The sequence below is a fragment of the Colletotrichum acutatum genome, assembly GCF_030867785.1.
Source record: "Colletotrichum acutatum strain CBS 112980 chromosome Unknown BDZ83scaffold_28, whole genome shotgun sequence".
Classification (NCBI taxonomy): domain Eukaryota; kingdom Fungi; phylum Ascomycota; class Sordariomycetes; order Glomerellales; family Glomerellaceae; genus Colletotrichum; species Colletotrichum acutatum.
This window is the reverse complement of record NW_026849022.1, coordinates 21,183-36,507: the sequence shown is the minus strand read 5'-3', so window position 1 is coordinate 36,507 and position 15,325 is coordinate 21,183. Positions and strand designations below refer to the sequence as shown.

The window sequence follows — 15,325 nt, the reverse complement described above, 5'->3', positions numbered from 1 at the left end:
CACATGCTGGCACCTAATTGGCCTGGCCTGGCATTTAGCATGGCTGGCACTCACCGAGAAGCATCCAATGCATCCAACGCCTTTCGCGACTACTATTTCCTAGGTACCCATCGTATTAATGAAATCTCTTGTGTATTTTCGATACCATTCCTCAGGATGTACTCTTCCCTAGAGAGCTGGGATTTCCGCTTCGAAAAAATGGTGCTGGCCTTGATCGCCATATCAACTATGATGATGGACCGCCAACAGCTGCTTGAGAATTGGATGTGGAGCATATTAAATCAACTCTGTTTCTATCATGTCCAAATCAAAGCATCTGTCTGATCAAGGAAAAGCTAGCCTATGTCAGCTGGCATCAAAGTCAACCACCTTCATACAAACTTGGCATCCATCTGTGGGTAGATTCCCTGTACCCTTTTCCATTTCAACTCGCTGGACCTCGAAAAGGCGTGTTTAGTCTGAGACTGTGCGCCATCTGCAGTCGCACTAGCCCCGGGCTGCAATCTGTCGATTTGCTCACAGATCAGATGTTCTTTTCGGGGATCTGGGGTGTGGGCGATGACTCTCAAATCTGTTCCTCTTCGAAAGTCGAGGCATACCAAAGCGTGCCCTTTAGCCGTGACGACCTTCAACATCGTCAACCCGCTAATTAAGAGCGTTGACGAGCTGATAGGCCTATCGATCGAAAATCCTTCGGTAGATCTTCTGAGGAAAGCTGAGTTGTAAGGGCCCCTGATGTTCAGTACACTTCCCCGTCGTTCATCATGCAAGAGTTTAGCGATGATGAGCTGCCCGTCTATCCTCGTCACTGACTGTAATTCAGATACTGAGCAGCAGCGAACCCGCCTCCGGAGAAAGTCGTTCCATGTCCATTCTTTTACCTTCATGCTCTTCCCGACCAAGACGATAAAAGCAGCAACGACCCAAAGGTAGGTCGCCAGGTTCGAGGGATCAACACCATTGATCCGTTGGCCGACACTGAAGCCAATGCCCAAGCCGCCTGCTGCAAATAATACGGCTGTAAAAATTACGCCCCAGACGTATCCTGGGCATGACACCGTTACGCACGTTTCATCGACAACCCACTCATCCATATACTCTGTCAGCTTCTTAAGCTCGTTGAGTCGATGCGTTGCATCATGCTGTTCTCTTGGCGGAGGGTGTGAGCTCCGCACTAACCCGGACCGCGAGAAAAACCCACATTCCAGCGCTTCGGAAAGATGAAGAACGTCCGGCCTCTTCATACTGGCGAATTCACTGGTGTACATGCGGAAGAAGGCCCCGAACTTGCCTTCCGCGAGCGGCTGGACGTCATCTTGGATGAAGCCTGTCAGAGCCATGACGTGTCGGAAGCTGGTGAAGTCCGACAAGAAGACCGGGCAAGTCATAACCAGAGGTACCATCACAGTTATGACCTCGTCCATGGAGTTGAGTTGTAGACGTTGGCTGTAGCCTACAAGATCGATATCGACCTGGCCCGACCGATTGTCTTCATCTCCAGAGTATCTCCATTGTAAAGTCGTCTTCAAGCCATTGGTGTAGGCTTCATGCTCATGGCTTTGATGCTTGAGATGCATGACTATCTGGTTGAGAATATTGAATGCTGAGTGTGCAGTGTTCATATTATCGAGGTCCGATGTTGCCGAATACTCAAGATCTCTATCTTGGAAAAGAAGCGCCTGTGATAGAAGGTTCAGAATCGGGAAAGCGGGAAGAGTTCGAGCGAGTATTCTACGTACCTTGAAACCTTCGAACCCCGTCTCATATGCTACGGCGCAGATTTCAAACGATGTTGCTGGAAGGCCAGAGCGGTTGATGAATCTCAAGGACATCAAGATATGTCTCAAAGCCGAATTCAGTCCAAAGCGAAACTTATTCTGCTCGACACAATGAGCCGCTACCTGGCTGTCCTCAAATGAAGCGGTTCCCTCCTTCTCATTCGCCTCAACCATTCGCATATACTCTTCGCACTCCTCCTCCTCGTCCATTTCGCCCCGTTTTTGTTGCGTATCACCAGATTCGCGAACTTTGGACAGGATGGCCTCTGCGGCCCTGACGGCGATTGTGGAGTTTGCGTGCAGGTCAATCAACAACAGCTTGATCTTGGTAATTCGCTTGATAAGAACACTAAGAACGTTTGTTTGCCAATAAGAGCCTGACGAGGTCTGGACGATAAGTCTCGTTAAGACCGCTGAGATGTAGTTGATCAGCTCGTAAGTAGCTCCGAGGCTGCGTAATGCGTCTTCCTGAGGTTCGGATTCTCCCATGCTTGCAAAGCTCTCTGCAGCACCCTGGCCCTTAGAGACTTGCCTGATGAGACTCGAGAGCCTGTGGTGATCCGAGAGTTGACCACAGTGCTCTGCGTTAATGCATTCGTTGTCGAGAAGACAGATTGTGATGGCTGTCAAGACTTTCTGGCAGAACTTGGACAAGTCGCGATAGCCCTTTTCAGTGTCTCCTTGCAGGAACCTTTTACTGGAAAAGTCCAGTGGAGTGTCCGGATTCTTAGCAATTTTCATCAATCGCTCTGTTTCCACGTGCCACAAAGCCTTGAGCCCGTCTTCAGATTGGACGTACAACCCGGCGGCGTCGAATTCGGGATAGTAGGCCGCACCTTCCGATCTGGGCAAGACTTTCTTAAGCACTTCCTCGACATCGCATTGGGCCGGTCCACCTCTGGGCCTAGGACGCTCTTCTGAGTCGATTGAGGGTCCTTGGCAAGCTGGGTGGACGGGCTGACGTCGGAATCGATGGAAGAACTCTTTCGGCTTATCGCCGGCAGATTTTAATGTGATACGTCTCGGAAGTGGAAGAGGTTCAATACCCGAACCCGACCGATTTGGTGCGTTGTATTTTGGCGAGGAATTTGGTTGACTGGGAGGAGTTTGAGGACCGGATGCCTCGCGAGGCTGGCCTTCAACGCCGGTCTTCTCTTCCGGGCTTCCGCCTAGAGTTACAGACCTTGAAGACATAGTGATGACTTCGCAGCTGATACTTCTATGAGTGATGGAAGTGAGGTTGGTGTGATCAATGATTGCTGTCTGAGCAACGAGGCGTGGTCAAGGGAAGCGAAGAGGCTCGATATGGGCTTCCTCCTTAAGTCTGAGCTCGCCGACTAGAGCCAGCGGGACCTTTTTCTTGAGGTCAGCCTCATCGCCTAAGGGAATTCTATGTCAACTACAGGATTAACAAGGGATTTCTGTTTTGTTTTCGGCCAAGCCTTCGAGGCAAGCTGGATGGGGGCCACCGAGGCGGATCTGGTGTCAGACTGAATGGCGAACCACTTTGAATGGGAGGCAGCATTGTCCGGACTCTTCTGCAGCTGCTAACTCGCACACGAAATTCAAGCAAGCACATAAAACTGAAGATTTCCCGATGATTGGGCAGATTTCCATCACTGCCTGGTGCAAATTCGGTGAGGGTGGTGGTCAGACAGGCAGGCTGTGCGACGCAGGAGCTTCGCCTTACCGTCACCTAGAGCAAGCTCTGGAAAGATATCTTGCGATTATCAGTCTCGAAATACTCTCTTAGTATTTGCAATTTACACCAGGGAGTATAGGGAAATGACTCGCGATAGTGCCAGAGCTTGCGACCTCAACGTCTACTTCGCGGCGTTGAAATTGCAAAGCCAACCCACTAGTGCACATGTTTCCTCAGTACCCGTTGAGGAAAGATCATCCCAGTTATCGACGCAGACACTCGGAACTAACCAAGAGACGAGTTTGACGGACCAGCAGCAGGATCCAAAACAAATTGATCAATCAGACGAACGTGATCTCACCGCCCGCTTCGAGGGCGAGCACTCTTCAGCAGAGGACAATCATTACCTACAACCCGGCCATGAATTACTTGCAGAGGTTTCGGATTCATCATCTCACAATCCTCCGACTTACTGCAGAAATCAAAGTTTTCTTTCAGGCCTTGGCCTACGATCCAGGAAGCTCATCGGGAGCAATAGTGATAGCGAGAATGATGAGGACGTTGATGGCAATGTCGAACAAGACAATGTTTACGACAGCGATCTGGATTCAACCTTGGGCAGCACAGGTCAGCAAAACCACGCTCGTAAAATGAGAAAGTGGAAAGGCCTTGCCAAAGGGCGGTTCGAAAGAATGCTTCTCGATTGCATCGTCAACACAGGTCTGAGTTCAAATCACAATGATGTAAATGTTTTTAACGCCACTAACCTTATGTGACAGACAACATAGCACCAAACTATCGAGATATTTTTATTGATCCCTCCATCATCAACAAGCTAGAGCAAGTGACTTCGCTTTCGCTCTTACGGCCGAAAGCTTTCTCTTGTGGCGTGCTCAAGGGGAATAAAGTCACAGGATCCATTCTCTATGGCCCTCCAGGCACGGGCAAAAGCATGTTGGCTAGAGGCATGGCAAAGCAATCAGGATTCAACATGCTATCTATCTCAACGTCCGAGGTCTGGCAGAAGTGCCACGGAGAAGACGAAAAAATGATCAAGGCTATCTTTTCTCTGGCCCGAAAACTATACCCTTGCATCGTTTTCGTTGATGAAGCTGATGCAATGCTTGGTGCGCGCAAGGCTGGCGAGAAGAGACATATCAGGTCGATGTTGAATCAGTTTCTCATGGAGTGGGATGGCCTGATTACGGACACGAGAGCTCCCTTCGTATTACTTGCTACAAATAGGCCGTTTGACTTAGATCCGGCCGTTCTTCGACGAGCGCCCGTACAGATACATCTCAACATTCCCACGCAAGAAGAACGAACCGGGATACTGGGCTTGTTGCTCGAGGGTGAGACGCTGCAACACATCAATACGGATCACATCGCCAAGTTGACCCCGAACTACACCGGGTCAGATCTCAAGAATCTCTGCGTCATGGCTGCTACCAATTGTGTGAACTCACAGCTGCGCGATACGACCGAGCGTATTTTGACGAGGGAACACTTCTACACGGCAATCCAGACTATCAGCGCGACCAACATAGGCAGAGTGAGCGCGAACGAATTCAAAAGATTCGAGGAGCGGCTGCAGGGGAATATTGAGGGCTCAGCGAGAGATGCAGACGAGGATTAGAGTAAATGATAGCTGTGCCTAGGGAATATCTCTTTAACTCTTCGAAATAGATAGTAATATCAGATTGTTACTGGTATGTCCAAGTATTTACTGAAATGAAGTTGGAGCTTAATCCCACACCTCTTTCTTAGAGCACTTCCCTTTCGAGTTCCAGCCTCAATCCAGACTTCGATAAAAACGAGATGCTGACCATCTAGGTCGGCTCTATCTCCGCCATAAGCTCTGAGTCCAAGCACCGTCCTGGACGATCTTTTCTGCATCACCATTGACTTACGCTGTAGGCCTCCGCGCACTGCTACAATGTGCAGACGGCATTGTATCAAGTGTTCAGCAACAGCGTCGGTGGCGCTTATCTCCCTGCTTATGTGAGAAGAGGCAGGGTGACACGGCTGGATCGTTGCAGCGAGTGAGGTGTACAATCGAGCTGCTAGGGCAGTCTGCCTGCGGCTGTGCCAGTGGCAGCCTGCTTTTCTCAAGATCAGGCAAACTGGATTCTGATGTACTCTTCGAGGCTACCCGCATCTAAACTGGAATAAATCATGGCTTCAAAAGTTGTTCCAGCTACATCTTATCTAGAAAGCAGGCTCTGCTGCTTCTTTCGGATCCTTTTTTTCGAGGCCCAACATGAAAGTCGACGACGAGACAGTGCAAAACGGGCATCAGGAGTCCAACGAGGAAGCCAGACACGGGAACGAGCCGGCGTATAGCGATGCATCTACACCAACTATTGATGCGAACAATCACATCTCAGCAATTGAAGTAACTCCTGACAATCAAGTTCAAGGCCAGCACTTCACCGTACTCCCTGTTGTCAGCGTTCGGCATGAGAGCGGCCATAACGAGCAATCTGCCACAGAAGATGGCGAAATCAAAGGAACAAAGCCGCACAACTGCCATACTCTACTCGAAATTGTCGTGAAGAGCGCGGACAGTCAAAAACAGGAGGAAGGCAAAGCTGAAGACGCCGCTGGAAAAGAAAGCTCAGATTCCAGCGCAGCCGATGCCAAACCAAAGCCAATGGAAGCTCCTGATCTTGAAGAGCAATCCGAGGGGTCCATCAAAAAGTCACGCGCCGCGTGGAGATCTATGCGATTCCCTAACGGCATTGAGAAGATATTCAACGACACTAAGCGTAAGAGTTCCCAACTCGACAGATATCGCAGATACGACTATTATTCCAGGAGCGACAGCTCTTCCAGCAGCGACACTTCTTCCAGCAGCGACAGCTCCGCCGAAAGCGATGGCCATTCCAAAAGCGTCGATGATGCATCCTCATGGGCAGAGTCTGCGGCCAGCGAAGTGAACCCAGAGGACGTTGACGACAATTCACCATCCAGACTGGAATGGCTGAGGCAGAAGAGAGAAGACAACGAGAAGAATCCTCATCTTGACCAACTGATGGCGTTGGTTGGGCTGGAGAATGTGAAGGCTCACTTTCTTGCCGTTAAGACCAAGGTCAAGGAGAGTAAGAGGACTGACCCTGGCTTGTCAAAGTTGCGACTTCACCTAGTTCTTCACGGGAAGGATGGAACAGGTAAGTCCTTTTAAATCAGAGAAGTGAACGCATAATTGACTGCCTTGCAAAGGTAAGAAAACTATAGCAAAACTTTACGCACAATTTCTCCTTTCTATAGGAGCCGTGAACAGCCGAGTCTTTTTCAAAAAGTCGACCGCCAAGCGAGGTTCGTATAGATCTCGCTATAGAAGATCATCCTCGGAACCACCCACGTGTCCGACAGTAAGTAAAACCACGGCCTCGGGCTACTCATTACTGACAATTACTAGGTTGTGTTTTATGACAAACCAAAATTCAGTCAAGCTTCGACAGACAGTGAATACTACGATTCCTCCGATAGTGACGACAGCAGCTCCTACAATCCTTGGGACGACCGCTTCTCATACCGTACACAGAGCTCAGATACCATGGAAGACCTCACAAAGACCGCGTTGATGTCTGTTGTAATCATTTCCACGCGAGCCAAGTCTCTTCTCGAGTCTATCGACGGCAACGAGAAGGCTTTACAAGAACTACCGAGCTCTCTGGTTCTTGCAGACTACAGTGACGAGGAACTCAAACAGCTAGCTGTGCGTATGATACAGAAAAGGGGCATGTCGGTTGAGGGCGGGTTCGAAGATCGCAGCCTTCGTGCCTTGGTGCAGCGAGTGGCCCGAGAGCGGAAGTCGAAATCGTTTTCCAACGTTCACTGCCTAGAGGAAGAATTGGACAAGGCATACACGAGGCGAGCTCTTCGGCTACAGAGAGAATATGCTCGATGGCTCGGGAACGATTCGACAAGAGGCTCTCAAACAGCAGATTTTCCACGACGAGAACTGGAAGACGGAGACGACCTCAACAAGTGCGGGCTTAGCGACTCAACCAATGGCCAGAAAAAGGTCCTCAAGTCAGAGGACCTTTTAGGCACAGAGCCGAAGGATCTGAGAAACGATAATGAGTCGTGGAAGAAGCTTCAGGATATGATTGGGCTCGAAAAGGCCAAGAGCGAATGCGGCGACATCATCGACTATGCCCAGATCAACTACCGTCGAGAGCTTCAAGGGATGGAACCGCTCAAGATTGGTCTCAACAGAGTATTTCTCGGACCGCCTGGCGTAGGTAAAACGACTGTTGCGCAGCTTTACGGCCAGATCCTCATCGATCTCGGTCTTGTCTCTGGAAAGAAGATCATGTTGCGAAACCCATCCCACTTGATTGGCGCATACATAGGGCATTCAGAGAAAATGACCATGGGCGTCTTGAAGGAAGCTCGAGGGAATGTTCTGACCATTGATGATGCACATATGCTCTATCCCGGAGCCCAGGACGCCGGCCACAAGACGGACGTCTTTCGCATCGCTGTCCTTGACACTATCGTCGCGAATGTATCCGCCGAACCAGAGGACAGGTGCATCATCCTGGTTGGTTACGACCATCAAATGGGACAACTATTCAACAACAGTAACCCTGGGCTCCAGCGACGGTTCCCCAAGGAGACTGCCTTGCGATTCGACACCTACAGCGAGGACGAGCTGTGCCAGATCATGGATCTAAATGTCGACAAGAGTGGTCTCGAGATGTCAAAGGATGCTGCGGCGGTGTCTAGACAAGTCCTGGGCTGCATGCGTATCAACCCAAAGTTTGGGAACGCGGGAGACGTCGAGAATCTACTCAACCAGGCAAAAGTCCGCATCAACGCACGAATCACGTCCGCATCCCGTGGATCAGGGTCTGTACATGTTGTCATAGAGCCTGGCGACATCGACCCACATTGGGACCGGGAATCACAAGCCGGCGAAAGTCGCGCTACGCTATTTGAAGGCTTCGTCGGGTTCAATAGGATCGTTGAGCAATTCCAAGGCTATCAGCACCTAGTCGCTGGCATGCGGCTTTACGAGATCGACCCCAGACCTCACGTCCCATGGGCCTTCATCTTCAAGGGGCCACCGGGTACTGGCAAAACTTCAACCGCGCGGAAAGTTGGGCGGTTATACTACGACATGGGCCTCCTTTCCACAGACGATGTTGTAAGCTGTTCGGTCAGTGATCTTGTTGGAAAGCACGTGGGAGAAACGGGACCGAAAGTTCTCAACACTCTCGAGACTGGCCTCGGAAAGGTCTTGTTCATCGACGAAGCCTATCGGCTTGCGAACGATTCCGAGTTCCATGTAGAGGCTATCGGCGAGCTAGTCGATGCAATGACCCAAGTGCGCTACAGAAACAACATGGTTATAATCTTGGCAGGGTATACCGTCGAGATGGACTTTCTCCTACAGGTCAATCCTGGATTGCGTAGTAGATTCCCAGAACAGATTGTATTCCAGCCCATGAGCTCACACGCATGTCTCAGGCATCTGAGTCAAGAGGTCCAGAAGCTCAAGATCAACATTCTGGGACCAAGAGGAGCAAATGACGACAAGTTAGAGACGGTCTATCGTCTTTTCAAAAAGCTCGGTCTAACGAGGGGATGGGCTAGCGGTCGGGACGTTGAGACTTTAGCCAAGACCATCATAGGAAACGCGTACAAGCGGGCGGGAAGAACAGAGAAGAAGCTAGACACGGGCTCGCTGCAAGTCAATTTGGAAGAAGTGATCGAAGCTCAGAAAGGGATGCTGGCGGAACGCCTAGGGCGAATGAGCGATGAGGCGGATGAGTAGACTGTAGGCTATAAACTTAGTGTGCCAAAATGCGACACGAAGCAGATTTAGCCCAAAGGTCAGTCATGAACATCATCGTGTCTCTGCCAGCGGATTCAATGAGGCCGACGGTCTTCTTATCAAGGGCATCAGCATCGCCTACTCGAGCGCATGTCGCGAAGCGGTCACATCTCGTTTTTTGCCCCTCATTGTGGCCATGTAAGTGGGTAACAGAATGGCGTGCCAGCCAATGCCCCAACATACGAATGTACCTTCCATCGCCTCTTGTCCTATTACTGCTATCTCTTATATTATCCTTCCCTATCTTTCTGACGTACATTGCTTATAAGATCAGAAACAAGAGAAGAAAGACCAGAACTAGAAACAGTAATAGTAGTTATGGAGATCGAGACAAGCCAAGCGGAAGATTATTCTCTTGCTATGATTCTACCCCACGGTCCACAAGTCAAAATAGGGTTTCGCAACGGTTAAGAGAGCCCATGTCTTCATTGGCGCGCAAGCACGAGCAGAAAAGTTTAATCGTCAAAATTCCATTCCGGATTTGCATTTCTATAATTAGAAAAATGCCTCTCAAGCTGTGTTCCCACCAATGCCGCCATTCCATGTCAACGCCAACACCAAACGCCGTCTCATAAAATGTCTAATGACAAGCTCACACACTGACGTCCGAACCACCGTTTCGAGGCATTTCAGACGACCTCCCAGTGACCTCGTTCTCGTTCGTCTCTGTGACTGCGTCAAGTATCACAGTCTCACCAACTCGTATCTTCCTCGCGACTTATAATCGCCCCCCAAATCTTCTCGTCTTCTTCAACGTGATACCCAGAGTTCGGACCCACGATGGTGAGGGACCCATACAGGAGCAGTTTCTTGCATTTCCTACAACACCAAGTCAGAATTTACGCTTCTCCGAGAGAGAGAGAGAGAGAGAGAGAGAGAGAGATGGATCAACTTACAAGAACCCATGTATTGTTGTGTTCCCGTATATCTCGAGGTCGTTCACCTCACACGTCCCCATGACCCTTAACTTTCCGAAGCCTTTGACCTTATCACTGCCATTACATGTGTCAGCGCCATCTTTATAGATAATCGTGGCATATTCAGACACAAACTCACCCAATAGACATGTACCCCACCACCGAAATATTGCCATATGCCTTCATCTTCCCACTACTCACGCCATGATATTAGTATGCGTTTCGTCTCCGTGTGTGCTCATTCTCCAGGAAGTATGAAAGGTACTTACTCGCAAACCAAATTCCCATTGACATCAACCGTGCCATACGCCTCAACCTTATCCCTCACATCAAAGTCTCCATTCAGCGTGATATTCCCACCAGCCTTCACAGAACCAGCAACCTCCAACGGGCCTTGTAACACAATTTCACCCTCGCTCCGTATGGACTTGGACTGGACGACAGCCGTAGTCGTCCCCGCTACCGCCGCCGCACCGGGCGTCTCGTCGTACTCCGTCAGCGGACTAGGTCCGGTCGTAGCCGTGGTCGACGAGGAAGCATAATAGCTACCCGTCGTGCCAGCGGGAGAAACCTCGTCGTAGTATTCGTATTGGGCGGCAGAAGCAGCAGCAGCGGCGGCGGCGGCGGCAGCGGCTTCCTTGCCCTTTCTTGACGACTGCTTGGACTTAGGAGCCATTGGTCCGTCTTATATCTCAGTAAAAAGGGACTCTAAAAAGCCCAAAAAGATGACTGTGAATGGTCTCCACTGAGGGGGATATGTGAAAATAACTCTCAAGCTCGGTAGTCACATACCAAAAGCCATACACACACCCGAGAAAAATGGGCGGTCCGTTGAAGATCATATATCGACAAAACAGCAAGAAAGCTGCCCCGACTTCTCCATACCTACCTTACCTCTCCGACTGGATCAAACCACCACCATGCTTCGTCCGCCCGGCACGCTGGGCAGAATGCCCACCGGAGACAAGCAAAGAAACGAGATCAGCCTCAGCCGCTCCACGAACAAAAATCGAAACATCACTTTCCCAATCAAGAGTCCGACCGGAACAAGCTGAAGGACAAACTGCAAGTATGAGTTCCTGCCCCCCCGGTCCATCACCGTCACTCAAGGAAGAAAAATTGCAGACGATACGAGTCTGTCTACGACAATGTTCTCCCGCGGTGTGCCTGAACACCCAGTTCCCTCCTCCCAGTCCGGCAGTCCCCTCCCTTTTCGCCCTACATAGAATAGGTCGGCAAACTCCATCTTCCGTGCCTCCCACCTACCCCCTGCTCAAAAAGTGATATAATCCCAAGAGCTGATCTACTGATCGTCGTTTTCCCGGTAAATCCCCAGTTCCGGAGTTACCCCCCTCCCCATCCCAAAAGCCCAACCCCCCACACCCATGACCCGAATAGCCGCGTTCAAGTGCACGGCATATTAGTCAGGTAGGTGCAATATTTCCCAAATCTCTTTTGACGTCGTCGTCCTGGCGCGGCAGCCTAAATCCATCCATCCATTACCCAGCTGTCCCAGGGACACAATGTCGATGATTCATTGCCCATTTACCCACCCCAGCTGGCCAGCTTCCAGCTCCCAGCTCCAGCCGCAATGCTACGGTACATGGGAATGCCCCCCTACGCGCAACGACAAAGATGTCAACTTTGCCTGCCGCCCTGCCGCCGCCCTGCGTCCGGGCAACAAAGCAAATCCGACCGCAAGCCCTGATCTACCTCACCTAGGCGCGGCACGCAGCGGCAGCGGCAGCAGCAGCAGCAGCAGCCTCAATGGCACGTACAAAATCCACATTACGTGCAGATGCAATGTGCCGCAGGCGAGCAAGCAAATACGCAAGGTGGCCGAGAAAAGGCAAGAAAAAAAAAAAAAAAGACTTCATTCAAATGTCTCATTGTCTCAGTTGAATCCCGCAAGCCCGTCACCCGTTTGCCCGCCCGCCCCCCTCTCCTCCACCCCGATAAAGAAAAAAGCAAAAAGAAAAAGTGACCGAAAACTGCCTTGAGAAACGCAACAACCCACGATATGCCCCCACATTAGTATGTAGGCATCCCAAGGAAAAATAAGAGGCGACGAAACACTGGCCGATAATCCTCTCGGTATGGTTCGCCAAACCCAACTAGCCCATAGCCCTGGCGCAAATCATCTCCATCAGGAAAATCCGGACAGAGGTGGTCATGGATGTCATGGGATGAAAGTCTTCAAGCCCGAGCTCCGAGCAGGAGGATATGGAGTAGGTACCTTATTGCACGTCAAGTTCCACCACCGATACCGTGACACGGTACATCTAACACCTTAATCCAGGAACCTGGAAATCCTCCTCTATTATCCACCCTGCCTGCACCTGCACCTGCAACCGCAATTGCAACCTACAAGTACAACCCCTGCGCCTGCATCTTGCGCCGCGCTCTGCTCGAGGCTTGCATATTATTTGTCCGCCTCACTTAAGACAAGTCTTTACAATATCAATGTTGCCATATCCTGGAGTCATGTCCCCCGTATGATCCGTAGCCCAGCAAGTGGGTGACATAATCGTTTGCCGCTCTACGGACCCTAGCTCTTTTCCTGCTGCTCTTATTTCTGTGCTCTTTTGAAGAGTATTCTCTAGCGAATATCTAAAAGATATGAGTAGTAGCAGAAATACAGACAAAAAGAATAAGAAAGAAGAATAAGATAGCAGGAATGATAAATAGGTCGTAGGGAAGTATTGTAATCTTTTGTCGACCAATATTCTATTTTGTTGCCCACATGCCCAGCTCCAAGGGAAAGAACAGTAATCAGCCGCGCAGGCAACAAGAAGGCAATCCCTATCAAACTGGAAAACCATATTCCCCAAAGGCACCAAACTAACCTCAACAGGTCCCCTAAGCGTCCAACAGGGTCACCGAGCCCGCATTGGTAAAAATCCCAATATCCTGCTTTTTGTCCTTGACCGAAATCTCCTTCGTCATTTCTACACCACCTACCTCCCCACCTTTTCAGCCCTACGTCGGCTAACCTGACCACTCACCAGAGACATCAGACAGCCTCCCCCCCTCCCCTTCCCCCCTGTATCCGTCCTGCCGTCCCAAAAAATCCAAGACAAGGAAACGAAACAAATTCCGCTAGCTTCCTGCACGAAGCCGATTGATTGGGACTAGTCCCTCGATTCTATTGTCCAGGCGAGGCTGACTTTCTGGCAAGGGGGGAAGGAACCCCGGGGGGGGGGGGGTTCTTCCTGGTTGAAGGTGTGGTGTACCGACTCCGTAAAAGGTCACGAGTGTAGAACATATGCATGCCATATTTAGCCAAAGTGAACAATCGCGAAACCATCACGTCACTGATGCTCGGTCCCCCTACCCCCCTGCGATATTGGCTTGAACGTTGTCTTGACAAAGGTCTCGCTCTGGGAAACTGCAGTATCACGGGCATGTAGGAAGCTGCTAGACAGACAAGACGCACGAGGAATAGGAAGGCCAAAAAGGTGTATACACTACTCGAGACATAGACAAAGAAAAGAGATGACGCAAGAAAAGATTGGTATACATCGACTTGGATGGATCACTGGGCAAGGCAGCTGCAGTAACAACCTCTTGATGTGCATCATCGCCCCTCCAAGCAAGCAACTTCCCCCTCCTTTCCAAGGCTGCGCAAAGTTGCCCGAATAGCAACACAAGAAAGAAAGAGACCACCCTTGGCCTCGAAAAGCCCCAAAACTCCTCTTCTTGGACAGTCATTGTCTGCTGTCCGCCTCGCCAAGGTAGAATTTGCCTTGGTCACGAGGCAAAGCAAGGTATACGTCCCCCAATCCCCGCTCATGAGTCTCCACCACCGACGAATGCAAGACCGATACCGGTAAAGAATGCCGCGGCGACCCAGGCGCCGGAGTAAGCAGTCGCACCATACGACTCGACGCCGTTGACGGTCATGAAAGTCTGCAGATAAGTGTTGACACCCGTGACGACCATGGCGACCGCGGTTCTCAGGATGACAACCTTTGCGCGCGTCGTGTAGCCCCAAACGTTCCACGCCAAAGTCTCGCCAAGCGTGGCCGTCGCAGGGTCGAATTCGGCCAGCTTCTCGTCCTCGGAAGTCTCGCCAGTCGCGACAAAGGGCGTGAAGATGAAGGACTTCGCTGCAACACCAAACGCAACGGTCACGGGCAATGTAGCTAGGAAGTTGGTGGTGTAGGCAGGCGCAAGGCTCGGCAGTCCCTGGAAGTAGACTACGAGAGTGGTGGGCAGGTAAGTCTTGTAAGCAGTAAACAGGGTGAGGCTGTAGATGGCTGCCGACAGGATAGTGGTGTAGACCTGGATCGGGATGTCGGTGAGAATCTCGCGGTTGGCGACGTTCTTAGCGCCGGCATGCGCGCCCGACAAAGGCCTCAGGAGTTGGAAGGGCAGGAATGTAGACAGCATCTCAATGCCCAGAGCCGAGATAGCGGTGGCGGTGCTGATGTTGTAGAAGGTAGCGATAAGGTAGACCTAGACCCAAAATGCATGTTAGCAAAAGCTGCAGTTGACTGCCCCAAGCCCAGCGTCATCATCAATCCTCGTCGGAGCAAAACGTACCGGCGGACCATGCGCGAGCAGGTTGAGCGCAGCGAGATCGTAGCTATCAAAGTTGCCGAACCAGCCAAGGGCAAGCTCGAATCTACACGAGGTCGTGATTGTTAGCAAAAATACCTTTCCCTGCCCGGTCCTCGAGCGGTCCTCCCAGAAAGATCATTTCTGGCGTTCACAAGGTAACTCACATGCGCCATCCAGCCAAAGTTGCAACCTCGCCCCAGGTATCCAAGCTCTTTGAGATCCCCGCCAGCTCCCCACGGCTCCACTCGCTGAGAAAGCTGTAGCACAGACTTGAGATGCTGAAGCTCAGTACCGTAACAAGCGGGAACTGGAGTGCTTTCGGGAGGTGCGATCGCTGCTTCCGCGGGTGCTGGTGATCGCGATCTCTCTCGCTAATCTGGAGTGCCTCTGTCTCTTTTGCTTCCGCCACCTCTGTCGCGTCGTTGACGACAGCCAGAGCTTCGACCTTGCCGTCAGGCGCGGTATCGAGCCGCTCTAGGTGGCTTGCGATGGGTTCGATCGCGTTGGATGTCTTCTCGTCAACCTCGGGCTCCTCGACGGGGCGCGAGGCCTCTCTTCTGCGTCTTAATGTGGGCAT

The 15,325-nt window shown here is 51.1% G+C and overlaps 5 protein-coding genes across 5 annotated transcripts; 2 read left to right on the top strand and 3 right to left on the bottom strand.

Annotated features, from left to right (window-relative positions):
• Positions 1–371: 371 nt before the first annotated feature.
• Positions 372–2,660, bottom strand: BDZ83DRAFT_536223 (uncharacterized protein; the record flags this gene model as incomplete). Its single annotated transcript, XM_060503361.1, has 2 exons — positions 372–1,679; positions 1,740–2,660. Coding segments are annotated over 2 exons (2,229 nt in total), but the record flags the coding sequence as incomplete, so codon positions are not given.
• A 701-nt stretch (positions 2,661–3,361) lies between these two features.
• On the top strand, positions 3,362–5,120 carry BDZ83DRAFT_614253 (P-loop containing nucleoside triphosphate hydrolase protein). The gene is made up of 2 exons (XM_060507818.1): positions 3,362–4,140; positions 4,200–5,120. Exons 1-2 carry the CDS (start codon positions 3,564–3,566, stop codon positions 5,054–5,056), a joined length of 1,434 nt encoding a protein of 477 aa, XP_060366947.1. The 5' UTR covers positions 3,362–3,563; the 3' UTR covers positions 5,057–5,120.
• Positions 5,121–5,550: 430 nt separating this feature from the next.
• Positions 5,551–9,267, top strand: BDZ83DRAFT_790819 (P-loop containing nucleoside triphosphate hydrolase protein). The gene is made up of 3 exons (XM_060515722.1): positions 5,551–6,590; positions 6,643–6,794; positions 6,842–9,267. Exons 1-3 carry the CDS (start codon positions 5,681–5,683, stop codon positions 9,206–9,208), a joined length of 3,429 nt encoding a protein of 1,142 aa, XP_060366946.1. The 5' UTR covers positions 5,551–5,680; the 3' UTR covers positions 9,209–9,267.
• Positions 9,268–9,960: 693 nt separating this feature from the next.
• BDZ83DRAFT_573578 (uncharacterized protein) lies at positions 9,961–10,861 on the bottom strand (the record flags this gene model as incomplete). Its single annotated transcript, XM_060504627.1, has 4 exons — positions 9,961–10,087; positions 10,165–10,260; positions 10,325–10,378; positions 10,455–10,861. 4 exons carry the CDS (start codon positions 10,859–10,861, stop codon positions 9,961–9,963), a joined length of 684 nt encoding a protein of 227 aa, XP_060366945.1.
• A 3,113-nt stretch (positions 10,862–13,974) lies between these two features.
• Positions 13,975–15,325, bottom strand: BDZ83DRAFT_718095 (uncharacterized protein; the record flags this gene model as incomplete). Its single annotated transcript, XM_060512028.1, has 3 exons — positions 13,975–14,643; positions 14,731–14,812; positions 14,913–15,325. 3 exons carry the CDS (start codon positions 15,323–15,325, stop codon positions 13,975–13,977), a joined length of 1,164 nt encoding a protein of 387 aa, XP_060366944.1.